This window comes from Cygnus olor, chromosome 10 (genome assembly GCF_009769625.2).
Source record: "Cygnus olor isolate bCygOlo1 chromosome 10, bCygOlo1.pri.v2, whole genome shotgun sequence".
Taxonomy (NCBI): domain Eukaryota; kingdom Metazoa; phylum Chordata; class Aves; order Anseriformes; family Anatidae; genus Cygnus; species Cygnus olor.
The window spans coordinates 9,498,589-9,517,402 of NC_049178.1; the positions used below are offsets into that span (position 1 = coordinate 9,498,589).

Genomic DNA, 18,814 nt, shown 5'->3' on the forward strand with positions numbered 1-18,814 from the left:
CGTTGCAGCAAGATGGCGGACACAATGAGGGGGAGCCGCCTCGCCGCCGCCTGAAGCGGCCCGGCCCGGCCCGGCACAGCCCAGCCCAGCACAGCCCAGCCGCGGGGCGCCGCCTGGCCCGGCCCGGCACGGCCCGGCAGGGCACGGCCCGGCCCGGCCAGCCGCTCCTCCCCGCAGCACCGCCGGGCCCGGCTCGGCTCGGCCCGGCCCCGCCCGGCTCCCCTTAGCGCCGCCGCCCTCGGCGCGATGAAGCTGACGGACAACGTGCTGCGGAGCTTCCGCGTGGCCAAGGTCTTCCGCGAGAATTCCGACAAGATCAACTGCTTCGACTTCAGCCCCAACGGCGAGACCGTCATCTCCAGCAGCGACGACGACTCCATCGTGCTGTACGACTGCCAGGAGGGCAAGTGAGTGAGGGAGCCCGGCCCCACCGGGGGCGAGGCCCTCAGGGCTGCGGGGCTGTCCGCGGGCTGCTGGGCTGCCGCTCCCCGCTTCTTCCTCCCTTGCTTTTAGTTGGGGCTCGGAAGCAGCAGGGCGGCGACATGCCGTGGGAGGTTTTGGATAAAGGGGTGAAGTGGGGTGCGGAGATGGGAGCGCTGCAGTCTGGTGGGTGTCTCTGCTCGTTATCTCTGCTAGGTTGGTGCCGGTAATCAGGCTGGAGCTGGTAATTTCCCAAGTGTGATAGAGAGTTCACCGTAGCGAGAACTAAATAGTGCTGAAGTTGAGGGGGTTTGAATCCAGTCACATATCCAGGTCTAGAGATTGTTAAGGATGCAAACTGAATTCTCAGGCTTCTCCAGCCCTAAGTCTCGCTCATTAAAATAGTAGCAGCTACTGTGAGCAGCATATGGATGCTTTGGTTTGATCAACTTCGTTCAACTGTTAGGTAAGCAAACTGAAAGGTTAAGAAGGTGCAATGTGTGTTCACTATAACTTACAAAAGCTTGATGGTATTTTCAGTAAAGCCTAGTTCCCAAGTGGCACCTGGGACTGTTGCGCATAAAGGTGGTCTTCTGTGCTCTGAATGTCTTTCGGTAGTTGTATTTTTATCTGTAAAGCACACTTGAAATATACATCCCCAAACACTATTTAATGTCAATTTAATCAAGTAAGATGTTTACTTACTGATACTACTTTATGCTGATAAACTAAGATGCGTTTGTTTCTCCTTGAACAGAATCACCCAGTTTTCTTTCTTTCTTTCATGAGATGGTTGTCCTGATTTATAGATAAAACTCCAGAAGTTTGCACAGCCATTGAGACATGGTGCTGCTGTTCAGAAGATAAAAACGTGCAAATGAGACAAACAATAGTATGCATTGGTAGTTTATGTTTTGGAAAGTAAGCAAAAGACATTTGCATTCTGTAAGAGTTGGAGCAAATAAATTCAAACGATGTAATTATTCCATTAAAAACTCAATGTTTGGATAATTCCAAGTTCTAAAAAAAAAATGTAATTGGCATGGTTTTGATGCTGGTTTTCAGTAAAAGCTGTAGCAGAGAGTGGTGCTGATCCTGGAGCTGAGGATTGGAAGCTAAAGAGAACCTAGATCCTGAGCTGTTTTTTTTGATGTGCCGTGCAATAGCAATGAAACGTTGGGGATGATGCAAAGAAAAGCTAAGACTAGAGATTGCATTTTCTCAGTGGTACAAATACACACTTGGCTTCTTTAAACTCTTGTACATTTTGTTTAAATTTTAATGTGCTGCTTGGTTTAGAGACTTAATTCACATGTGATTTTTTTTTTGTGGGTGGGTGGGGGTAAGATCAGACTAGGCAGCATCACATCTATGCAGAAAGTGAAAGGAAAACAAGTGTGTGTACTGTAGGAGAGAGAGTGAAAAGGACAGCATAATAACGTGGGGGAGAAAAAGAAGTGACTGGGAGTACCAGGTGGTAGATGTGTCAGTATAACGTGTGTTTTCTAGTTAGCCAGGTACTCCTAACCCTCCTGCTTTTTTCAAGCAGACCAAGGCTTAATGTGTTCGAAATATTGTCCTGCATATTCTCTTAATTTTATAGACTGCTTTTGACAGTTGTTTTATACTTCTGTTTAGTTTGCTTGCTCTTCAATTGAAACTTGTTGCTGTTCCCAACCTGATACAGTGAACTTCTTTTTGAAATGAATTCATTTTCATTTTTGTAACAGTAGGTAATGTTGTATGGATGGTTTCTGCCATGGGTTGCATTCTAGATCCTAATTATATGCAACAGTAGAAGGTTTGAGTGATGCTAATGTAGATACAATTGATTGCTTTTCCCCTTTCAAACTTGTAAAGAATAGTTTGATGGGTTGGGAGGCATTTGGTGCTTTCATCTCCATCTAGTAATGATATATGCTTTACAGTGAGAGGGTTTGCTTTAATTAAGTTAAATGTAGAAGATCAATGGCTTTCTACTGCAGGGGGACAGGGCAGACGCGTTCCATCAAGGTAACTCAGGTTTCAGGTTGTGTTTCTCTAGTGGTTATAAAATTAATTTGAAAATTGCTGTACTGTCAATTGACTTCAACATTTAAGTGATTTCGAGAGGTACCTAGGGATGCAGGGCACGCTTTCCCAGTGAAAAGTTGAGTCTGTGGATGATCGTTGTGAGCAGTTGACATTTTCAGGCCTGCAGATTTCTTTTTTCTTTATCTTAAGCGAGCATTTCAAGGCCATGGAACTCAAGCTTCCTGTGTGCTGGGTTTTGGTGTGCCATACCCTGCTTAAGCAAATGGTCTGGGAGTTAAAACTTTTTCCCCATGTAAAAGTGACAAGTCCTCCTACCTTGTTACGAAGAGTTCTGTTGGTTGAATTAACAATGCAGCTGTGTTTGGTTGTAGTATAGGTATGCACTCACCTGGTTTGCTTTGTTTTGCCATTCAGGCATAAGCCATACCAATATGAGAATCGTGTTGTCAGCATAAGCAAGCCCACAGACGGGAACTTCAGTTTCTGAATGCGTTGGCACGGTTTGAACAGTGATGTAGCGAAGAGCTGACAGGACAAGATCATCTCCTTGAAAGACAGATTCTCTTGTCATGTCTAGTCAGAGCATAGACAAGCTCGAAAACGGTGTGCTGCTTCTTCATGAACACCTAATAATTCTGGACATGAGATTCCACTCGTATTTCAAAGCGTGTAAACAACTAAACGGTGGTTCTTTTTTAACCTGTTCTGCATCAAGAAATACCGCTGTAATAGGCTGCCTCAAAAGCATAACCAAGAGGCTTAGCTGCATCCGTGAGGGCTTAAGAATGAATGCTGGAAAGTTTCAGAATGGAATTGTGTGGGGATGTGCAGTGAGTGGTCCTTGAGACTCGACCAGGAGGCTCATGGCTGTGAATCTGTAACCCGGAATGATGTAACGGTGGTTCAGCTAAGGTTTAGTTTGTATTCTGGTAAGTATCAGTTGTGTACAAATCGAGAGGTGCTGGAGCTGTGTTCCTACGTAGCCGTGGTGTTCACTGGGTGTTCGGGGAGCCTGCTTTTGGGTGATGGTTTTACCAGCAGCAGCGGTAGTGGTGATAAAAACCAAGGTATGGATGATATTACAAACCTAGCCTGCTTTGTCTATTCTTTATAGCAAATTTGTGTGTAATCTCCTAAAGTACTTCACTTTGGGGATGTTGCTTGGTCTTTAAGTGGGCTGGATAGATTGACCTTAAACTTGGGTTATGGTCAGTGATTGTGATTTTTTTTAAAGTAAAATTTAGTTTTCCTGGTTTTATTTTTAAAAAGTAAATTGGGAACAGGCAGTCGTATGCGGGGAGTGACGTGTTTTTGCTTGTATCGTTCTACATGAAAACTTCACCTTTCCTAAAATGCATAAGTACTTTCCTTCTTTTTTGGCAAGTTGGGGCTTTTGTCTATCTTAGTCTTTATCTCTGTGTATATTCTTTGTTTGCTTGACTTTGGCTCTTGGAGTTAACATTTTGTATTCTCAGGCTTTTAAAGGATTTTTCCTCTCAGTTTAAAAAAACGTAGGGAGACAAAAGCAGCTACGTATAGCCATTCAGAGCACACTTGTGTATGTGTGGGTATTCTTTACGACGGTATTTTAACTAGCGTGGAGAAACTTGCAAATTCAACTAGCTGGAGCTGTCACCGGCAGAGCTCAGCCTCCTGTAAAACAGGAGTTATCAAGGTGGCACTCCCCTGTTTTTTTTTTCTTCTGGTTAGACCGTTGCGTAGCCCAGAGGCCTTGTACCTGGCGCTCTGGGTACTGACGTGGAATCCCAAAGTTTGTCGCAAAAGGTGCACTCCAGTGAATCAGTGCTGCCCTGCGCGTGCTCTCTGTTCTCTGCCAGAGCGCGTCTGCGCCTTCCCTCCTGCCAGCTCCTGTCGCCGTTCTCCTTCAGGTGCTCCCTGGGTGCTGTGCTGCTGCTGGTAGTTCTTTTCGTTTGTAGCAGGTCTTCCAATAATCTGCTTTTCTATTTTGAATAGAGCTTCTAAGCTTTAAACTTTTCATTGATAAGGGAAAGCCGGAATAGACCTGAGTCTTAGTATGGTTTTTTTAACTAACAAAATTGGTCAACAGCACAGCTGACATAGCTACAAAATAGGGAAGTGTGTCAGGCATAAAATTACAGAACTTCATTGTCCAAATTCAAATTTCGTATTTTAAAGTACATTATGTATGTACAGTTCTAAATTTGTACCGTGTTTGCATCTGCGACACTTTTGAAACAGTGATATACTGGAAGAAACTGAGGAAGAATCTGTTGGGATTGGGTGCAAGTGGTACAGGCGGTGTAGGGTTTTTACTTACCCGTGCTGTATTGGCTTGCAGTTGATGGAAACTTGTCCCTAGCAAGCACGTTTGAAGTAAAGCCCCATGGCTTCTGCTGTTTAAGAATCAGTTTTTACGAATGAATGTCTGTTTTAGTCCTGATAGGACAAGTCTCTAACTCCTCCTCTTGTTTGGGTGTGTCAGTTTGGGGCTGATGGAAACAAGGAAATGGTTGAGCATTTTAGCAGTACCTTGTCTGAGGGGGTAGTCTGGTGAACTCTTCTTTGGCAGTAGTATTGGTTTAAACTGCTCCTGTTGCTCAATTCCATTCCCGTGCTGTCGTCTTCTGTTTGCATTAGTAAAACATTTTATGGGCCTGGGTAATAATGAGAGTTACCAATTTCTGGATTCAAAATACAATCTCTTCTGGGAATTACTGTTTCTAATGCTGATCAATACCTGTGATGGCTCACTGCCCAGCTCAGGAACCACTGTGCTGCCTCAGGTGAGAAAGAAAGAGGAAGGAGCACAGTGGAGACCTCGCACCACATTTCAGTGCTGCTGCTCCTGAAAGATACACTTACTAAACTGCTGCTTCTACGTTTACTTTGCAGTTTAAATTTCTTTTCCTGCAGTACATCACTTGCATACTGGACCTTTAAAAACACAGTTATTGATGTCTTTTTTCTCTAGAATGTCTCTAATTCTGTCATGTAACGTTACACTTGAGTTTTGTGCTTTAATTAAGATAGGATTTGAGTACAGTTCTCTGGCAGTTTGAGAGCTACTCTGTTACCAGTGCTTTTTTTATACCACTGCTATATATTTGTTTGTGTTAATACCAAGAAGTACTAGTCGGGATGAGGCGTTTTGTTCTAGGTTTTGAGCTAGCATAGAATGAAAAGACAAATTCTGAATCTAAAATATGCACCAAATGGACTAGAGATTTTGAAGGGCAAGGTACTGATGAAACAGTGCTGCTTGACATTAAGGGCTTCTTAAGGTAGCTGTTCCAACTCTTTATGGTAGACATTGGGGGGGAATTTTTGAAGGAGACTAATAAGTGAATTTCATGGGCATCATGGGGAACTCAAGTCTAGGGATGGTCTTGGAGAAAGTACCAAGGTGCTTGTTTGACAATGAAATACAAATGCTTTTCTTTGTATAAAAACATCTGACTTCTCGAAACAATCCTGTAATATGGTAATGAAAACAGGCACTGTCAGTGTGAGCAGTTTCGGTTTGAGCTTTTTGTTGCAGTGAGTACAATTATTTCTGCTTCCTTCTGACAGACCAAAGAGAACGTTGTACAGTAAGAAGTATGGGGTGGACCTCATCAGATACACGCACGCAGCCAACACTGTTGTGTACAGCTCCAACAAAATAGATGGTAAGTGATCCGCTGTAGGTCAGCATTTTTAATCTCTGTACACTTGAAATTACAAGCCTAGATAAACAGCACTGAAGAGCTGGAAAAAACTTAGAGCAACTTTTAAGTGATGAGCATGCTGTCTGAGATGGGATTTAACGTTCAACTCTAATGCACACCTCACCGAAAGTCCCTCAAGCATACTGCCGTGAGTTATGTTGCTGCAGCATCAAAGTGTTTAGGCATGGTTAGTGAGGTAAAAATCAGTTCCTGACTCTGGGGAGCTGAGAAAAATAAAAATTCAAAATTCACTTTGCTACCGATGTAGTCAGTCAGCTTGTGTGCCTTACTTTCTTCCTCCTGTGAAATGCCGAAGAAGGAGAATGAGGCCAAAAGGTGGGCTAAGTGCTATAGCTCTGCCTGGCACACCGGCAAGTCAGCTGCAGAGGAAGGGAATGGTTCTTCTGCCCTTCTGCAGCAGGGAGGGCAGGAAAATCAGGTAACTCTGCAAATCACCAGACAAGCCTGGAGGAGGTAGTAGAGCTCTTCTGAGATGGGGCTACTGAACAGAAACGAAGCTCACTGCTTTTTTTGTAATAGGCATAGACAAAGCACTGGTTTCCATTTTACATTTCCCACAGTCACTGTCCGTGATGGCTACATTCTTTAAATCAGCGACATCAAGCGGCTTTATAGAGCCTCGTGACAGACTCTGTTAATGTAAGGATTCGAGTTTAATTTGACTTTCAAATAAAAGGACGTATAAATAGATCGTTAATCCTTCCATAAGGCAATGCTTCTTCCCATGGCTAGAACCAGCTAGGGTCAATTGGTTCTTCAAATTCTGTCTCACTGTTGGTATCTAACTGTTCTTCAGTGACCAAGTGTCTTAGCACAGCACTTCATAAATTGTTTCTAACATTGTATTTGTAAACTCAATTTCTGGAATAGTAGTTCTGTTTTTTCCTGTGCAGAGGTGGAGATACTGGTGGGGTGTGTGTGTGTGTGTGTACGCGTGCATGAATCTGGAGCAGATGAAAGTTAAGAGTTAGGAAGTTGAGTTAAACTAGAGCAAGCTGAGCCTGAAACTGTAGGAACAAGGAAGTGTACCAATAGAATTGGATTTAATGATTAGGCGTGTGACTGGAAACACTTGCCTTTTCAGTCTGTTTCACAGCCTGCTTACTTTTTTTTATTACGGTATTACGTCATTATGTAGCAGTTCTGACTTGGCTGTTATTTTAATTTACAATTAATTAATGATTAACAATGGAATCAACAGTTTTTAATGCTATTTTGCATTTGAAGTTTTTATTTATAAGCATTGGTAAGTCTTTGAGGAACCAAAACTTAAAATGTGTTGATCCTGAATTAAAACATAATGATAAATACTGAATTAGAATGAAATAAAAAGGTAGAATGTGTAAGTATATCTAAGTGTAATAAAAACAAAAGTGCGTTCTGTAGGATTCCAGACACTGTAGCCTCTAATACAGGCAAAGTGCGTGGTAGCCCTTTCTGCACTTATGGGAAGGATAAATAAACTGAGGAACATGTAGGACTGCTGCCGCTTGCTCCCAAGCATTTTCTGCACGTTGGAATTGCTACCAATCCGTTTATTTCTGAAGATTTCCTCAAGACCTTCGAATCAAGTTCCTCTTGCCTGATTCCAGGCTGAGGTAGTAGTTTGTACAGTTTGAGGGTCTATGATACCACCCGGTACAGGAGATAACTGTACAGGCCACTGCCTTGCCTGGGACAGAGCGCTGGCAACAAAATGGATCACGCGATTGCAGTTCCCAAGGGCTTTCTCTTTTGCCAAGAATTCTGCATGGGTACTTTGGAAATCAGGTAACAATGGGTCTCATGGGAAGAAGTACAGATGTGCTTTAACAGCGTGCTTGGAGCAGGTTGGTTCTTGTCCTGACGGAATGTGACACTGATCTTAGGGATTTGTGTTTTGGATAGCCACCCAAGGTCACATAGAGGCTTTTAGAACAGTGTGTCACCAGCATTATCTTTCCTGCTTGATCAGTCAGCCTTAATTTTATTGTCAAATGCTGGAGGATGGTTTGGAACTCTGATCTCAGTTTGATGTGAAGTTTCAGGCAAAATTGGTAACTGCTTTCAGAGACCACGTTTTGCAAAATGATCCTTTCAAAAAAAAAAAAAAAAAACAAACGCTGTAGCCCGGGTGTTAAAATGCTCCTTGCATATTGCATCCTGTTGACTCTTGTTCTCCTTAGTCAAAAGTAAAAATGTCCTTTTCCTTCAGTTTCCTTGGAGACTCTTGTTACAGCAGTATGGCGTCTCTCAGCACTGTGTGGAGCAGGTGCATCATGCCAATCTTTTCCATCCAGCAGTAGCTTAAACTAGTTTCCTTTAACTAGCGTTAGAAATGATTTTAATGCAGTTAGTCCTTCCTTCTGAAAGCTGTCTTCAGATGTCAGATGTTTAGCTTTTCACTCCTCATGTTTCACTGCTCAAATGCATCTGCATAGAAAGGTTTAAAAAAAAATACCTCTGTGCTCTGATATGTCATCAAATTGCTTTCTCTTACAAGGATTTATTTGAATCTTGGACAAAAGTCTCCACAATGTCTTCCAAAATTCTGGGCTGCTCTTAGTATGTTAGTCTTTATTCAGAATAAAGTCATCAGTTGAGAAATAGTGCTGCTCTCGTTTAATTTTTGAAACGATCTTGTCCTGGCTTTGAAGTTTATATTTTCTCCTCTCTGGATAAATTCACATATTTCCTAAGCTTACTGTTCAGTTGGAGACTTACTTGATGGATAGGTATGCAGGTAAAACAGCAATATTCATCCTGTAAAGCAAAAAAATAAAAATGTTATCAACTTAGAATGTCCTGATTTTGTGAGAATGAGGGAATAAAACCTACTGGTGCTTTTATTTGAGCAACTTTGAGATTGACATGTAAAAATCACATGAAGGTTCGTCTTTAAGATGTAATAGGACTTCAGGCTGTGGGAAGTATCCTTCCTGGTGCTTGACATCCTCTTCTGCCTTGGAAAATTGTTTGCTTGAGGTCTGACTTGAAATCAAATGACCAGACTTACTCACTGTGGCAAAACTGCTGTTGACGTGGAGGGCAAGTTTACCGTGTGACAGCTTTTCAGATAAGGTTAGGCTCATGGTGTAATAAAGCATATGGTTTGTTTATGGTTTCAGATACAATCCGATACCTCTCGCTGCATGACAACAAATACATTCGGTATTTCCCGGGGCATACCAAAAGGTAAGATGTGGCTTGGGGACAGTACAGGAGAAATTGAAATAATGCCTGTGATGAGCTTGAATTGTGTTGCGCTCAATTCACTCTGGTTTTTGCTTTGTAGAACTGTTCATGGCAATTACGGGCTTGTACACAGCTGGTGGGTTAGGTGTTGCTCCATTAACTCCTTTCCTCTGTCTTTGAGGCATGTTATCTTCTGTGTTGCAGAGTGGTCGCCCTTTCAATGTCTCCAGTGGATGATACTTTTATTTCTGGATCCCTTGATAAAACTATTCGCCTTTGGGATCTCCGCTCTCCAAATTGCCAGGTATGATATCAAATTCATGTGCATACTTTGTGTGTTGTGTTTTCAGTTAGAAGGATGCAAAATGGATGTATGCTTGTTAGGAAACAACACTACTACTGCCGATGTACTGTTAACACCTTCCCAGAATGCTGAAGGAGTCTAGATCAAAAAAACCCTCTGAAATCCTTAAATATGTCGCAGTCTGTAGCGCCAATCACTTCCACCTATGTCACTGTGCTGGAGAGGCACTGGGAAGAGCAAGAAGTAACACTCACAGCTGATAAAACAAGAGATCTGGGTATTATCAGCGTGTTAATCAGGCTGCATCTCTCCTGGGTTGGGAAAGGTAACAGAAGGGGCATTGGGAGATGCATTTTGAATGTTCATAGTGCAATTGTTTAAATTGTCTTGATGCAATTAAGTTTGATGAAGAAACAGCTGATACGAAGTAACATAGCAGCAATATGGTCTACCCACTCCTTCCATCACCTTTATTGTTCATCAGACCTGTCTGTCAGCAGAGGCAGCTTCCTTAAAGCAAGGCAAAACCCTATTTATTTTTATTTATTTTGATAGAAGGGGTTTCTGTGTATTTTAGTGAAGATGAGCTTGCGCATAGTGAAAAAAAATCCAAGCTGGCAGCAGGTGGCAAGAAAATAAGACCGGCAGTAAATCTCCACCTTTCAGTGGTGCTGAGCTGTTTGACAGTTCCCTATAGGTCATACCGTAGCACTGTATGCTCGTCTCACTGAGACCACCCATAAGAGGGCTAGTTACTGATTTCAGGTGTTGTAGCTGTAAATGCAAAAGGAAATAAAGGTTATGTTTCTCACAAAATTGTTTTAGCGGCCCTAAAAATAACCTTTTTCTAACTCGAGATTTTAATTTTGCCTGTCTGTGGGAGTGTGCCTTTAATGTGAACGTGTAAGTTTGCTTTGGAATGGATCTCAGTCTTGAAGTTGCAACAGATGCCTAGGTTGTAAATCACAGAGCTGCCACCAAATTTACACTAATGTTTGAAGTTTTAAGAATAGTAAAACCAAGGCTTGTAACTAGAAGCTGCATCCAGCGGAGGTTGGGAAACGGGTTGAGGAAGTGTTACTTGTAATATTCCATTTGCCCATCAGATGGCAGCCACAGTGGCTTGAAACATGATCGTGAAACCTCAAGGATGTCCCGATTTTGAGGTTCCTGAGCATTGGCTAGCTTACTGCCTAGCCTTCAGAGATGTCAGGGAGAAACCGACCTAAATTAGAAAATAGAGAAGTAGTAAAAGCTGCTGAGGAACGGTGTTCCAGAAATGCAGAAACTTCTTAAGTGTATTGTTCGCTATAATCAACAGCGGCATAAAAACATTTGGCTAACGCATAGGCCTGCCAGTCAGTTTACAGAAAATCATAGAATAATTTGGGTTGGACGGGTCCTTTCCATTGGAAGGACACCCCCAGGTCCTTCTCATCAGGGCTGTATATATAAATAACATATATACATAAATCATATATCTCAGGTCTTTTCTAATGTCAATTAAGGAAAAATTCTCACTAAATTCTCACTAATTCTCACTCTGATAGCTTCCGGAGCGTATGAGTTTTCATTAAGCTGGCATGGAAAGTTCAGCAGTGGTGTTTACCAGAGCTGTTTCAACTTGCTTCCAAAATACCTTTTTTTTTTTTCCCCTCCTTCTTCACAACCGTAATTGGTAGCACATCGCTATCGATTCCAGCAGCAGTGTTTTGTGGAACTGCCTGATATGATTGCTGATACAGCCACAACATCCCCCCCTCTCAATATACTTTTTGAGTGAATGACAGTTCTAATGAGATCTTGATTTGTTCCAAGGTAATCTTTGTCATTGCAGCAAACTGGAAGCTCTGTGTGATGATATGAAATAGTCAAGTTGCTTTTGAGAAGCTGACTTTGAAACTTCATAAAACCTCAATATTCATAATTGAAATTCAGTCATTCCGCCTGTAGGCTGCTGTCCTGCTCATGTCCTGCTCACAGTGGGCTCTCCAAGGGTGCTGGTAGAAATGCAAATATCAGTTCAGCAAACTAACTTGAAGTTCCTCTGTTTTGTAGGGTTTAATGCACCTCCAGGGGAAACCTGTGTGTTCTTTTGACCCAGAAGGCCTGATTTTTGCTGCTGGAGTCAATTCTGAAATGGTGAAGCTTTATGATCTCCGTTCTTTTGACAAGGTGAGCTACTCTAACTTCATTTCCTACACTTTTCAGCTTGCAAGAAGTAACAAACTCAGTGCTCAGAGACTCGTTTTGTTTGTTCCAACTCACTATCTGGGGTGCCTCTACTTAGCACCTAGAGAGTTTTTGGTTGGTGCATGTCTAGTAGACAGAGACGTCACCAGTTCCTGAAATCCACTCTTGAACCCAATGTTAAAGTTCATATCCACTAACTCTAACCTGTTCCAACAGGTTCAGGCTTTGTCATTGTTCTTTTCTTTTTTCATTTCATATCGTTTCTTTCTGAGCTAAGGTTAAAAGCGGATTCTTGTTAGCAGTAATGCATCATATTTCTATTTCTCCTTTTTTCTTTGAAGGGGCCGTTTGCTACGTTTAAGATGCAGTATGACCGAACGTGTGAGTGGACAGGCCTGAAGTTCAGTAACGATGGCAAACTCATCCTTATATCAACTAATGGAGGCTTCATTCGACTGATTGATGCCTTTAAAGGAGCTGTCCTGCATACGTTTGGGGTGAGCATGTTGATGTGTTACCTGCTTGGAATTCAGCATTAGGTGCTGGTTTGGGATGAGATGAACACAAATGATAAATAAGTAGGATTTTTTTTGAGAGATTCTGGGCTGTGTCTCAGTCTCCTGTACAGGTACAAAAGGCAGTTGTTTGCCAGCTGGCTGGTCTTCTAATTTATTTTGATTGTTAGTCATTCTTTGAAGCTTTATTTCCCCCTTAAAAGCTGGTGCTGTACCTTTTCTTTGTGCAGGTTTCTGGTTTCTCATCAGTGAGGGCAAATAAATTTAGGCACGTTGTGACAGAAAGCAGTAGTAGCCTTCCAGCCCACCTGCACGCGGAGCTCTGCAGTATCATAGAGGGGGTTTTGCCCTTTGGTTGTGAGTTTACTGAACGCTCTACCACATATTCTCCCGTTTTGTGCCATAGGGATACAACAATAGTAAGGCTGTCACACTGGAGGCATCATTCACACCAGACTCTCAGTTCATCATGATAGGTAAGACACTTCTTTGAAGAAATTTAAGTGCTCTTAAATTGTCTGTTTTTTCAGGTCTCCAATCGTGTCTTTGTTGGGAAACAGAAAGTATTTAAATAATACAATGTAGCTGTAAGCCCCCTTTAGGTTGGCAGGAATATTCTGTTTCATTAGTAATTTACTCTTTGAGAATGAAATTTACCTGTATGTGTCTTGGCAAAACTTTATTTTGTTCTGGCTGAGAACTTCCTCACTGTGGAGAAGAAGGGATTGTTCTTACTTTCTTCAACCTGATGTTTAGTCTGTCTATGGGGGGCACTTTATCGGATAAACTTACCTTCCTACTGTGGCCTTCCAAATGAAAATTTTGGTGGAAGAAGTTCAAAATTCTTATCTGTTCAAGTTTTAAATATGGTTAAGTTGTAACTCGTGCTTCTTAATCTTTCCTACCTGAAAGGCCAGATGTGTAAATACAGAAGCATAAGAAAATTCCATGCATTTTATTGGGAATACTATTTAAAATAGTGAAACAAAGCTAAACCGCAAAAATGTTAAGCGCACAGCTTCAGAGTTCATCCTGAAAATAGTGATGTTTGTAAAATGACACTTTAAAGTGAAAAAACCTGCCTTATTGTTGTAATTTTGGGAGTCCATGTCTCCATTGAACTTCTGGTGTTTGGCATAGCGCACTGAAAGCTTCAGTGGAAAGCCTTTGATTTGATTCTGTGCCTACCTAATGAAATACTTATCTGGTTCTGTGCCTGAACTGAGAACTTGTATGAACAGTGATTCTTACACACAGATTTTGTCCTCTCATATGTCAGTGCAAGTTGACAAGGGTCTTTCCTCCTTACTTGGTTGGTGTCAGCTCTCGTTTTCAAATGAGTGACTGTGGCTGTTAATGTCTTTGCCAGAATAGTGTTGCACTGTGTTGGGTCTCCATGGTGCAAAGATACAAACCTTATGTTTAAATACAGGTGTGTGAACTCCAGTGATATTTTGTAATTGCTGTAGTGATGCTTTTGAGAATTTGGAAAGTTAAGCTATGAAGAGGAGGTATGCTTGTTCTATGGTTTGCTGACAGATTATGAACTTTACTTTCTCTGCTGGCCTCTCCAATATATCTTCTGCATCTTGTTTTTCCATCCTTCTCTGTAGGATCAGAGGATGGAAAGATCCATGTATGGAACGGGGAAAGCGGGATGAAAGTGGCTGTGCTGGATGGGAAACACACAGGTCCTATAACCTGTCTGCAGTTCAACCCCAAATTCATGACTTTTGCTAGTGCATGTTCAAATATGGTAAGTTCCTCCTAGTTTGATGATGTGCTGACCCTTTTGGAAAGGAATCTCAAAGTTCTGTGCCACTGGTGGGCGTTACCTTGGGCTTTTGGTGACAGCCAGGCCTCTGTCATGCCTTGGTTGCACCTTATCTGGTGGGTAGGTACATGGGGCAGCACAGCAGATACTGGCAAGAAAACAGGGGTGTGAAGATGGGGCAGTGAATGGATGTGCCAGCAGAAGTGTGAGTGTTTAGGTTGCTGTACATCGCTGGTATTTTCATTCTGCAAAAGACTGGCTTGCTCTGGAGAATGTGCAATGCAAACCAAACCAGTAGAAGAAAGGATTTAAAGCCCTGGGAGGGTGTTACTGCCTCTCCACTAGTTTCTGCGTGAGCACTTGTGGAAGGGAGCAGTGAGCACCTCCTGACTTGTTCTGTAAGAGATTTGTATTCTGCTCTGTAAAAGATGTTCTTTCTTTCCTCTTTTATAGGCCTTTTGGTTGCCAACTATTGATGACTAATTCCTACACTGCGGCTACTGTCAGATGACTTTCCATACTGCTAACAGCAGCATATTCTTGCAAGGATAGTATTGGAATTGCCTACATCTCCTAGACTGTGCTCCCATTCCTATGTATGTTTCCGTATGTCTTACATTATTGGCTGCATTCCTTTCCAAGGACTCCTCCACTTGACCTCCTAGTGTGCTCGGAAGTACCATGCAATGCTTTCTTACCTTCCAGTCCATGCCCAGCAGGCTTCAGCTGAAGTTGGAACTGGCACAGTATTATTTCTGAGGGCAATGGAGACTGCTATATTTACAAAATGCTTGTGGCAGTTTTTAAGCTGTAATTTTATGTTCTTCTGTAAGTGCACAAGGCAATTGATGTTCCGAGGTGGATTGTGCAGTTACTTCCCGTAAGTGCACGTTTTTTACATCTGGGATCTCTGTTTCACTGCAGTCCACAGATGGAAAGTTACTTCTGTGCCAAATGTGAACACTGACAATTTTCAACTCAAATAGCAGATGCTGAAGTCTCTTGCAGTTGAACACATGCTGAGAGTGGGTGACTGTAAATTTACATCATACGTCCTATCATCCTTTTCTGGCGATTTTAGCGTGCAACAAACCGTGCAGTTTTTTTCCACTGCCAGAGCTTGGAGAAGCCTCCCTGCTGTTCGCTGTGCCAGCATCCCAAAGGGCGCACACAGTACTGATGAGGTCTGGTCAGTGTCCCAAGCAATAAAGGAGTCTGTCAGCAGGAAGATGGAGAAACCAAACTGAGACTGAAAGCACAGTCTGCCTGTGTATCTTCCTTATGTATCATCTTGGCTGATCTTACTTGTAAATAATATGGGGGGAGGGCAGTGGGAATGGGCCATATTTTTTTACTTTTAGATATTAAAGAACTTGATGTGGGCCAGTATTGTGGGGTGTCTAGGCTGTTTACCTTACCTACCTACCAATGCAATTTTCCCCTCCTGGTTTGTAAATAAGCTCCATTAGATTAAGCCCGAACTGGGCTTAGACCTGTATCCCTTTGACGCCAACAGCGTGCGGTTAGTTCATTATGCATCTTGTTAACAGGGTTTGCAGGTCTTCAGTCCCAAAAGAGTGATGCCTCCTTTGTTAGATGGAGTTGCATTTAAAAGAAATCTAACGCAGTCATGGTGGCTTCACTCTGCTGTGGCCCTGCACCAAGGGAGATGGGAGGGACGCGTTCTTCTGCCCCGGAGCGGCTCAGTGGCAAATGGTACAGAAATGTTGGCAAGCCACTCTTCAGGCCTGGTTCCAGGTTCTTTCTCCTGAAACACTGCTGATCAGATGCATCCAACGGTAGGCCACGACAGGCTCAGCAATGTGGCATTCATTATTCGTTGTATTCTTACCTTTCTCAGTGTGCTTGGTTTTATATACTGGGTCACAGCTTGGAAAGTCCATTCTTTCCCTCACTGTCACACGTACATGCCCTCTCCCAAATGCAAAATGCTGGCAAGGTGGCAAACAATAATGGGCATGTTCTCTGCTCTCAAGCTTCAGTCTGTACTGGAAAGCAGTGCTCGAGCATTTTGCCTTAGGTCAGTTGTGTGTGTCTTCCATATTACACCAACGTTCATCTCAACTGTGGGGCCCTGTATATAATTCAGAACATGTCTCTCTCCGCAAGTAAATTGACTTATAGAACAGCTTCTGTTTTGCTTTTCCTTGCCCCCCCCCCCCCCCCCCCCCTTTTTTTCTTTTTTTAGCCTTTATCAGGTGGAAATGTGCTGTGGTAAGAGCTGGGGATTTGGAACGAGCGTTCTCCACTGCTGGTTCCTTTAAAGCAGCAGTGCACACCAAGCTGCAGTATCTGCCTGTGACAGTTGTCAGAAAGACTGCTGTGCACGAGGCAGCCTGATAAACTTGATGTTTGAATCAATGCTGTGGTTGTTTTCTGTTTAGGCTCTGTGGCTTGCCTACCCTAATGCTCTTGCACATATTTAGAGCCATTTCTAACGGCATCACCTGTGATGTGAGTGTGTTCTTCCCCCAGGGTGAAGGACTGAAGGGAACAACGGGACAGTAGTTGTGATCTCACCAAGCTGTTCGGCTGTTAGAGTTGCAGATGAGAGATTCATGCTGCCACACCAGCATCCCTCTTCCCAGCGTGTACTGTCCCACCAGCACCTATAAATGCCCAGGGAGAAGGGTATCTCAGTCCTCATGGTTGACAGTTTCCACAGCCACCTCTTAAGCTCAGTGTTGTTACACTTCAGGCTGCTTGGTGCTATTTTACCATTGTCAGTGTTCCTGTAAGCAGCCGTATTTTGCAGTGGTTTGTAACATGCAGCTATTTGGGATTTGTAGTGCATTTTAACAGTTTGACTTTCGGTAGCAAATGGTCTTTCAGGGTTTTGAAGTCTGATGCCTGAAGAAGTGAATGGGTACCCCCCAGATGTTTTTTCCTGTTATTTTTGTCAGGGAAGCATTTGGAAGTCTGTTATTCTAAAAATGTTCTTTGCTGATGTGGTTTGAGTGCTTGTATAAGAAATGTTCAGTTCTCTTCTGCTTGCAGTGTTGTAAATTTTGTGTGCATTGCGGCATGAAATGTTCTAAAAAGAGGACCAAAGGACCAATCTAGAAGGACATACACATTAAGAATATCAGTGGCATTCTGGAGTGATGATAAATTCACAGGTTTATGCACAACACCGCACTAATGCTCAGTTCAAAGTTAAAACAATGCTTTCCCGAGGCCTGCTGCCACCCACACAGTGGTAAAGACATCTTTATTGGTCGATGTAGCAGTGAGTGTTTTCCGTTTGCCTTTAAAAGAGGGAAATGTGCCAAGGATTGTCAAGAAACTTCAGTATCGTGCGTTTCTAGACTAGGTGAATAAAGGTTTTGGCTTCCAGCTTCTACATGCTTCTCTGAAAGTATCAGGACTGTACCTCCCGTGCTCTTCCTGGCACCCAGCTAATGAGAAACATACCTCATTAAAAACAGCGCTCCTGAATATAGCGGTGTCCACACTTCTGTAAAGCCGAGCAGGAAACAGCATTCTGTGCCCCACCACCCAAATCTGAGATCTTTAAGAGGAGCCCTCTGTTTTTGGGGATGAAATAAAAATGAGGGGGAAGCAAGACTCAACAGCCCACCCCTGAACGAGTGATGTTGGCTGAGCTCATCTGCTTGGGCTGTAGGAGGCTGTTAGTCTTTCTGACTTCTTGAGGCTCCCACATCCTTGGTTAATGTCCCAGCTACTGCTCTGGAGGACATGGAAGCACTTGAGTGAACAAATTTGGAAGCAGCAGTGTATCTGTCCCAGTGCTGCTTCTGACTATATTTGCACTTTAAGAGTCTCCTGTTGAGAAGAAGCTGGTCTCTTTGGTTTTGAGCTGGTATTGTAAATTTTACTGCTAGGTGGTATCTGCAGATGAGTGTAAATACATGAAGTCAAATTATTCTTTGTCACAAAATATTACATATGTGGAAAATTCAATATTGTGGCTGTTACCAATAAATATTTTGTAGACAGATTGCTGAGTGCTGTAAATTCTGCCTTTGTCTGGTGTGATATGACTTGCTGGTTTCATAGAGGGGAGTGGGAGAAATCTATTTTAAAAATCTCAGTTACTTTGGAAAGTCAGAAGTTGTGTAGTGCAAACTGTGAGGCTCTAAAGCTATGCCTACATAACCTTAAGAGGATTTTCTTGCCTAGAAATGTATTGGGATAGGGAAGCAGTCTTGCTGAGGTACAGCGCTCTAGGTAGTGTTCACAGGAGACTGATCTGGATATGAGCAGAGCCCTTTCTCAGTAGGAAGGTGGGGAAATAGCTTGCTGAGCTGCTGTAACAGGAGACTTGGATCATTATAGTCAAGCTCCATACAGGGGATGGCAGCACTGAGTTAACCTAGATAAAATCCCATGTGTTACTTTCTGGTTAAACTCAAGAGGATGGGAGAAAGTGAAGCTGGAGAGTTTTTTGTTTTTTTTTTTTATACTGCTTGCTTAAACCATGAGCAGATACCTTAGAAGGCTGCCTCCTTCCTGGGTCCAGGCCTTGTACTGCAAGAAATAATCTGACACCAAGCCTTTTGGGGTGGTACCGCTTGGGGAATACTTCTAGCAACAAATAAGTTAGGGGCAAAAGACAACTCTGAAGCAAAAGCTCCCCTGTGGTTTTCTAAGGCCATTTTTCTTTCATGTCAGGTCTGTGTAAAACTGAACAGGAACAAAGCTGGAA

General features: G+C 42.8%; 1 protein-coding gene across 1 annotated transcript; it reads left to right on the top strand.

The window, feature by feature from the left end:
• The first annotated feature begins 10 nt into the window (after positions 1-10).
• On the top strand, positions 11-15,513 carry WDR82 (WD repeat domain 82). Its single transcript, XM_040569308.1, has 9 exons — positions 11-407; positions 6,007-6,104; positions 9,272-9,338; positions 9,543-9,642; positions 11,701-11,817; positions 12,177-12,332; positions 12,757-12,826; positions 13,964-14,106; positions 14,578-15,513. The coding sequence occupies exons 1-9, from the start codon at positions 247-249 to the stop codon at positions 14,605-14,607; spliced, it is 942 nt and encodes a 313-aa protein (XP_040425242.1). The 5' UTR covers positions 11-246; the 3' UTR covers positions 14,608-15,513.
• Positions 15,514-18,814: the final 3,301 nt, after the last annotated feature.